The sequence below is a fragment of the Aythya ferina genome (genome assembly GCF_964211825.1).
Source record: "Aythya ferina genome assembly, chromosome: 6".
Lineage (NCBI taxonomy): Eukaryota > Metazoa > Chordata > Aves > Anseriformes > Anatidae > Aythya > Aythya ferina.
The window spans coordinates 28,430,356-28,439,047 of record NC_140303.1 but is presented as its reverse complement, the minus strand read 5'-3'; the positions used below and the strand labels follow the sequence as shown (position 1 = coordinate 28,439,047).

At 49.4% G+C, this 8,692-nt stretch overlaps 1 protein-coding gene across 1 annotated transcript; it reads left to right on the top strand.

Moving 5' to 3' along the window:
* Positions 1–214: 214 nt before the first annotated feature.
* On the top strand, positions 215–4,517 carry INHBB (inhibin subunit beta B). The gene is made up of 2 exons (XM_084523258.1): positions 215–618; positions 3,139–4,517. The coding sequence occupies exons 1-2, from the start codon at positions 216–218 to the stop codon at positions 3,912–3,914; spliced, it is 1,179 nt and encodes a 392-aa protein (XP_084379384.1). The 5' UTR covers position 215; the 3' UTR covers positions 3,915–4,517.
* Positions 4,518–8,692: the final 4,175 nt, after the last annotated feature.

Below are 8,692 nucleotides of genomic sequence, written 5' to 3'. Positions count from 1 at the left end.
TTCCCTCCTTCCCTTCCCCTCCCTCCTTCCCTTCCCTTCCCTCCGCTCGCCGGCCCCGGCCCCCCCCTGCGCGGAGCGGTTGCGGCCCCCCACTCGGCTGCCACCGCCCCCTCCGCGCCGCGGAGCGCTCGGAGCTCGGCGCGGCGCTGCCTGCACACGGGCTCCCTGCGGCGCTCCGGGTGGCGGCCCCCAGCTCGGCCCCCCGCTCCTCCGCCATGGACGGGGCGGCTCGCCGGGGCGTGCTGGGCGCGCTGCTGGCCTGCGGGCTGCTCCTGCTGGGCGCCTCGGGCACCCCGACCCCGCCGGCCCCCGCCGGCGGCTCCCCGCAGGACACATGCACCTCCTGCGGCTTCCGGCGGCCCGAGGAGCCGGGCAAGGTGGACGGGGATTTCCTGGAGGCGGTCAAGAGGCACATCCTGAGCCGGCTGCAGATGCGGGACCGGCCCAACATCACGCACGCCGTGCCCAAGGCGGCCATGGTCACGGCGCTGCGCAAGCTGCACGCCGGCAAGGTGCGGGAGGACGGCCGCGTGGAGATCCCCAGCCTGGACGGGCAGGCGAGCGCCGGGCCCCCGGCCCACGACCCCGTCTCCGAGATCATCAGCTTCGCCGAGACAGGTGGGCGCCGCCCGGCCCTCGGCCCTGCCGCTCCCGCCTGGCCCCTGCCCGGCCGTCCCCCTGCGTGACCCCCCGCATGTCCCCCTGCCCGCCTGGCCCCCCTGCATGTCCCCCTGCCCGAGCCCCTGACTGCTTGTCCCCATGCCTGAGCCCCTTCCTGTTCCCTTGCCCTGCTGTCCCCCTGCCTGTCCCCCTACTTGTCCCCCTGCCTGCCACAGGCACCTGCCCACCTGGCTCATCCTCCTGTCCCCCTTCACATCCTCCCTCCCCGCACACCTCACCCCTGCCCTCCGCTCCGTCCCGTCCTTCCCGTGTGTGCCCCATGCCCCGGCTCCCCTCCGGGTTGCGCCCTCCGTGTCCCCGTGTCCCCCTCCGGTGTCCTTCCAGCTGCCTGCCGCTGTCCCCGTCCCTCCCTCCTCCGCCTGTCCCGCTCCGTCTCTTGCATCCCTCGCCTCCTTTGCCTGCCCTGCACATTCAGCTGCTTCGCTGCGTGCATCCGTCTGTTGAGACTTGCATCTGCCTGTCCGCCCTTTTCCGTTCCTTTCCCATTTATTTAGCGTTCATTCATGGTGTTGGCCTTGTCTGTCCGCTGCGCGCAGCCTGCTGCCGGCGGTGTCTGTCTGCTCCCTGTCCGTCGGTCCGCGCGCTCGCTGTGCCATCCATCCCCTCGGTACCAGCCATCTCGGTCCTGCGCAGCCATCGCGCTTACACGTCCCCGAATCCCTCTGGCGTAGCTTTCCAGCGGTTTATCCAGGCAGCTGCTGTGCCTGCGAACTTTGCGCATCTGGCCCTAACAGCAGCGCTCTGCAAATTAGCTGTCTCCTGCCTATCTGCCCATCTCTCCTTTCCCTCATCACTCTTTCACTCACTTCATTTTTCTCCCTCTCTATCTTCCCGTGGCATCTATATATCATTTGTCCACAAAATAAATCTCTTTCTAGCCTCTATGCTGCCTACTCATCTTCTTTATCTACCCTCCCACTTACCAAAGGCATATACATTTACAGTATCTATGGGATCTGTTGCATTATACATCTGCTTGTTATATTCACATACAAAATTTATGGGCACGCACAATTTCGTATAACACAAGTGAAGTGGATCGGTGCAGCAACACCGTACTGTTCTTTTTCTGTCACTGTCACCACAGTTTATGAAGAAGTTGTGTATTTGCTAGTGTACGGAAGGTTTTCGCAGCGTACATTTGCGGTGTTATTATTTTCTGTCAGGCTGTTGATGGGAGATCTGGGGTGGGCTTGTGCTTCCATTTGGTTTTCAATTAACCACTGGCTTTTGTAACACTTCCGAAATTGAGTCGGTGTAAAACATAGACAAGCACAGTGCAATTTTTTTGTCCCTGAAATCTTACAAGGTGCCGAATGGGCCCTGCAGGCACATTAGGAAGGCACCCAGGGTAACAAATGAAGACACCGACTACACAAAAAATCCCATTCAGAGACTGACAAAAATAATAAAGATTCTTAGGAAAAGAAAAGGAAGAGAAATCTACATTTGGCTCTGTACAGAAAGATGTCAAACAGATAAGGATGGATGAGAAAATGCCTTTCCAGCAATAATTTTAGATAGCGATGGGGAGGCTCCGATTCAAGGACCAGAATTACAGTCCCCGCTGTAAAGGCCAGCTTGCACATTTATCACCTACGCCAAATTGGGGTAGGACTTACAGTACGGGCTTGCAGCAGGGACGCTGGTATTTCTGAAACAATTTATGCAGTAGGCTCTCGTGTTTACAAATAATGGGTTATGTCAGACATTTGGTGACATTTGGTTTTCTGCAATAATTTCGCTCCTTTAATTCTGGTGTTATTGAGAAGTGTATTGAGAGCAGTCAGTAATGGCGTTGCAGTGAGAGCAACTGCTTCGTTTGGTCGCCTTGGTGTGAGTTTATCGTTACGGGGGAAAAGCAGAGATGGGAATGATTAATGGCAGATATTGTACCCGACTAAGAGGGGGGTTAGTTTAAGCTGCTGGACAAGTAGGCACACTGCTGAAATATTTTCCCCCCTATCTCGAGAATCCGCTCTGCTAAACTGTGACAAGAATATGTGAAAATTGAAACAAAATCCCCGGTTTGGCACTGATGTTTCAGTGGTTACTGAAAGGACTCTCCCTGTGAGAATCGGCCGGCGGCTGAAAGTTAAAACTATTCTTAAACGGGCGAGATAGGGCAGCGCAAGCGCTGGTCTTTTCAAGGTACTGTTGCGGCGTCCTTGCAGCTATCCGGCTGGAAAAATCCAGTATTCTGGAGAGCCCTGACCGGTGTCTGCGGATCTGACGCGTTCGGCTATAGCCTGGGTATGAACGTCGCTGCGGGAAGTCCCTTTGCAATTAATTTCGATTACGAATTTGGGATATCTGATTCAGTGCATGCCTTCTGGCTGATGCAGCCTCGTCGCTCTTTCGATCAGCTGTCTTCTGGCGTTGCCGCTGAATCCAGAATCACACAAAAGATACATTTTCTTTTTGACTTAATCTTGCTGATCTCTCCTTATCTTGCAGACGATCTGGCCTCATCTAGAGTCCGCCTCTATTTCTTCATCTCGAATGAAGGGAACCAGAACTTGTTTGTCGTTCAAGCCAGCCTGTGGCTTTACTTGAAGCTGCTTCCATATGTCTTAGAGAAAGGCAGCAGGCGAAAAGTAAGAGTCAAAGTCTATTTCCAAGACCCGGACACTAGCAACAAGTGGAATGTGGTTGAAAAGAAAGTCGATCTCAAAAGAAGTGGTTGGCACACTTTTCCCATGACAGAGGCGATCCAGGCTCTGTTTGAGAGAGGAGAAAGGAGACTGAACTTGGATGTTCAATGTGAGGGCTGTGAAGAGTATTCAGTGCTGCCAATTTATGTGGACCCCGGGGAGGAATCCCACCGGCCTTTTTTAGTGGTGCAAGCCCGCCTCGCCGATAACAAACACAGGATCCGGAAAAGAGGCCTGGAGTGCGATGGCAGGACCAATCTATGTTGCAGGCAACAGTTTTACATTGACTTTAGACTCATTGGGTGGAATGACTGGATCATAGCACCATCAGGTTACTATGGGAATTACTGTGAAGGGAGCTGCCCGGCCTACTTGGCCGGCGTCCCGGGGTCGGCTTCCTCCTTTCACACCGCCGTCGTGAATCAGTACCGAATGCGGGGGCTGAACCCGGGCACCGTGAACTCCTGTTGCATTCCAACCAAACTTAGCACAATGTCAATGCTGTACTTTGATGATGAATACAACATTGTGAAAAGGGACGTTCCCAATATGATTGTGGAAGAATGTGGTTGTGCTTGATTTGAGGTGTGTGTTTTTGGGGGGGAGAGAGAGAGAGAACATTCCCATACGAGATGGTGTTGGAGGAAGTTTCACTGTGTATCCAGGCATCAGTGTTGAAAAGTCACTGTGGAAAAGTTTGACGAAAAAAAAAATCATTTCACTTTGGTGTCAGGACAGTGGCAGTTTGTGGATCTTGGACACTTATATATCCTACCACTTATAAGTTAATGCTATGAGATATCTTAAAGACACACACACACACACACACCGTGCGCACGCACACAAACACGCGCTCGTACACACACAGACACCCACACACACAGACACAGACACAAGGCAGCTTGGAAAAGGGACATGAGCACAGGAAGTCAGTGACCAGTGACAACGTACCTAAATGCCTGCCAGTACGAGTGAACGGCTGCGCAGCTGTTTCCCCGCCTGCCGGCGAAGTCAGACCGAAACGAGCTCCCTTTGCTCAGGCAAAAGCACAGACTGCGAGAGCACGACGTATTCTTGCACGCAGGTGTCAAAATGACCAAACTTAGAAAAAAGAGAAAAAAAAAAAAGTCGACTGTCACCTCTTAGGTCTAGCGGGAAGCTGCAGGACACCTGCCTTTGTAGGTGATCACTTCCTCTTAATTTAAATTTATCTAAATAAAAGCATCACAGAAACCTGTATCTCCCTACAGCACTTCCAGTAAGGAATTGTGTGGTGACATCCGAGAGAGAGAAGGAGACAGATGCGTAGGCAACGGCTGTATTTCCGATGTCAGGCTGTTGCGAAGTCACAAGCTGGGCTGGCATTGTCCGATGCTTTAACTGACCACTAGCATCCCGCAGATGGCTGTACCTGTGGTGTCTCGGAGGAGGGGATTTGACACCGTATCTGGCCTGTGTTGACCGTGAGCATCCCTCAGCGATCCGAGAGCAAAGAGTCAAAGTTGCAATCTGCATTTTTCAACGGGGGACTCGGCAAGGGCCTGCCACGTGGGGAGCAAGCAAGCAAGTGACCGCTACCACGGCTAAACCAATGAACCCTAAAGAGGAGTGACAGTCATGCAGTGGAGACATTCTGAAAAAATGCAGTGCATTTAATAATGGGCGAGGAACATTTTAACAAGTCTTGGAAAGGAGAAGAGAGGAGAGTGCTTTCAATTTCCTTACCAGGAGGTGTCAAGGATGGCCATAAAGATCAGAAAATAATGATACAGCATAGCACTTGCAAACTGCTTGAATGCACGTATAATAGCACTTGCAAATTTCAATGCCTTGAAAAGTGGTACTTGATAGTGCACTTATCTTTGCTCACTATCTAGGTAAACAGGTGCCGCATGAGCTATGCAATTTAAAGTGTTGACCCATACTAGACAAAACTGGACTTATGATATGACTTTTTTATATTTTTTTATACTTGAAATTAAATCTTTTGCTTCTTTTTTAAAGCGAATGATTGCTTTTAATGTTTGCACTGATTTAGTTGCATGATTAGTCAAAAAACTGCCATTTGAAAAAAATGTTATTTTTATAGCAGCAAAAAATGAATACAGTTAAATGTATTATACATAAATTTTGGAACCAAAGAGGCCAACATATTAGTTATAATTTTTATGAGATGGCAAAGCCATCATATATCATGTAGTCATACTGAGCAATCCCTCACGAGGCCTACCAATTGTTTCAGGGTACAAAATGGATTCTGTTTGTTCTATTCAGTGTCTTTTCTATACCATACGCACATGGAAAGTAGAGTGAAAAAAATGACTATTGTAGAATACATTACAATATGTGCATCCTTTAAATCCAATTTTTATGTTTATTTAATAAAGTTCCTTTTAGGTTCTGTTCCATAATAATTTAAACCAAACAAATTTCACTTAGATTTGCTGTTGAAGTATTTTACATTTGTGTACAGTTTAAATAAATAATAATAAAAAAAAGATTGAAAAACGAATGTGCTTTTTTTTTATTATTATTATTATTTAGTGCAGTGTGTAACATCTGGAGACGCTCAGTTACTTTCGGGACTGAACGCAGGTGCAGGCAGCGAACTGTCGCGTTAGATCGTAGTCGTATTAGTCACTGCAGAAAGCTGTGCCTGAGAGCTCAGCTGCCGTCCTGAAGCACTGTGCTCTCGCTTTATTGCTGCCTGCACTTGTAAGCAAGCATCTGCTTCTTGCTGCCTGCCCCGGTGAGGGTCTGTGGGGCTCAGCGGAGCCGCCGTGCGGGCAGGGCAGCGTTCCGCATACCTGCCGCTGGCTGGGAGCGAGTTCCTGGTTCACCCGCTGTGTAGGAATGCGGCTTCTCGCCGGGGTCACTCCCTGCACGCTCACCAGAAGTGAGAAGTAAGGTGGAAAGCACTTCCAGGAAAAACAGGTCAGCGCTAACACCGATGGACTTTTTATTTTTCCAATTCACTGCCACCCGGGAGATGTTTTTTTGAGTAAAACATGTCCTCTTTGCTAACAGAACCAAAAAAATGTTGACAAGCACTCGCAGAAATCCTTGTCAGCTGCGCGTGTATCCAGGTATCGATTTTGTTGACCTCCGCAGATGGATCCTTCCTCCCGCAGGCCCGACCCAGTGCCAGCTGATGCTGACAGAAGGACTGCTGTTGACTTAGCAAACGTTAGCTCTGACCCCGAGACCTGGAAAGTGTTGAAGAAGCAGGTTCGTGCAGCTAATGACGGGTTCTGGTTACAGTTCAAATTCAAGCACAGCTCTGCCCGCCCCCTGCCATAGCCAGCCTTTGTCAATAAGAGTGGGACGCACTTCTAGAAGTGGGATGTACTGGAGAAATCTCTTCAGTGCAGGGCTCCACAGGCTGAGCCTGTTTAGGCTTCGTTCCCACTGCAAGGTGGTTGGTTTCTGGGGTTGAATACAGGCCCTGTGTCAGACATGGGGACTTGTGTGCTCCACCACGAGGAGGACAGGGTGTCTGGGGGTGGGATGGGGACCCCCTGGCCTGGGGAGCTTCCAGCAGCCCAAATGGCTGCGAGCTGGGGCTGGCCAGGAGCAGTGAGCAGTCTGCATCCTGCATCCCACTGCTAACCCGCAGGCAAGCCTGGGATCCTGAACAATTTCACAGAGGACAGAATAAAAACCCCCTTTTCTTGGCAAAAAGTTTCACAGCTTTCTTCTCCTGCTGTCCCTGCCCCTCTGTGTGAAGCTACGGTTCGTGGGGCAGATGTAGAAATGCAAAGGAGAGCATAAATCTATATGTTGTGGGGGCAACACCTCAGGGGGCTGGATCATAGTCCAGGTTCCTAGGTCCTTTTATTTTATGTGAAGCAGTCTCTGGAAACTGATCTGGATGCAACACTCTGGGTTTTCTGAGGTGTGGAATCACCTGCTGCTCTGAGCACAGTGTACGAGCGACGTGTTCCTGACTCCTACTGCTGACAGCAACCCGACACACAGGTTTCTAAGGCTGAAATGAAATAAAATTAAAAAGGTCTTAATTTGGGGCAGCCAGTCTGAGAATGTTTGGGCTTGATTTTTCAGGGATGTGGCAAGGCTGCTGCTCTTGCTAGCTTTTTGCAAGGGGCTGCAGGAACCCCACTTTTTGCAGCCGCCACCTCCTGCATTTCTGAAATTAGGCAAGCTGAAAAATTAGATGCCCAACCTTGATGATTGCTTTTTGAAATTTTGGGGTTTTATTTTCCTGTCTCCAATTCCTAGCCTTATAAAATAGAACATCCAGTTTCTTTGCCTTGTGCTGCATTAGGCACTGTATCTAAAAAATCATCTGGGTGAGGTCCATACCCCCCTCTCTGAGGTGAATCGCTGTCTCTCTCTTGTGTCTTATAGACTTTGAGTTTGGTCCTGTAAATGCTAAGTCATTGTACTATTTTCTGGAGTGGAATCAATCTCTGGAGCTGGAGAATTTCTGTCCTCTAAAATATTCTAGCACAGGCAAAACCCCCGTGCTGGTGCCTGGAACTCCCACTGGTGTTAATGAGGGCTGTGTGAACGGGGTGACTGTCACGATGTGGTGCAACAGAGCACTCGGTGGATTAACTCTGCATACATCATGTATTTCTACACATAACAGACACCTGCTCCAAAACTGCCAGGTCTCATGTCCTTTGCTTTGCTACTTGTGAGAGATGAAGTCAACAACTGAAATTAACTACAGCATTCCCCCTGCCATGGGAGAAGAGGGAAATCCCTCACTGAATGAATCCTTCTTAATAATATTTTTATGTTTGGATTGGTTTCTAGTGTGAAAAGCATTGAAAAGCATTTTGTGAAATGGATCAGGAATATAAATATTTGTCTAAGAGGAAAGTCTCTTTCTGTTAATACTGGTGTCAGTCTGCAGAAACTCCCTTAAGGTCTGCAGATTTAATTCAGGCAACAACACAGCTAAGGACACACATGAACCTGGTTTTCCTGAAATCCTGATCAGGCATAACTCATTCTCAGTATTTCTAAAAAAAATCCATTTTTAACTTTAGAATCAGCAGCTAAAAGACTTAGCAAAGGCCACTGATACTGCATGACAGACACAGAATATGAGGTAAAGACAACTCACCTGCTCATAAACACAAGGAGACTCTCCCTGCATACACTGGAATTTGGCCAGGAATTAGCAAACTCCTTCAGTACAGAATAACACAGTAGCTTTCATTTGCTTGCACAGTCAGTGCCCTTGAACCAAAAGTTGCATTTACCTGGCTTCTTGTAATGTTAGGGACCAATTTTATTTTGGTAACTTCATTGATTTCAGGGGAATTGTTTCTGATTTGTACTAGAATAAGTGGGAGCAGATTTAGGCTCTTTAATGTTCTTCCAGT

Coding starts and splice junctions, on each gene's coding strand:
- INHBB (XM_084523258.1), top strand. CDS start 216: ATGGACGGGGCGGCTCGCCGGGGCGTGCTGGGCGCGCTGCTGGCCTGC. Junction 619..3,138: donor CATCAGCTTCGCCGAGACAG/GTGGGCGCCGCC, acceptor CTTATCTTGCAG/ACGATCTGGCCTCATCTAGA.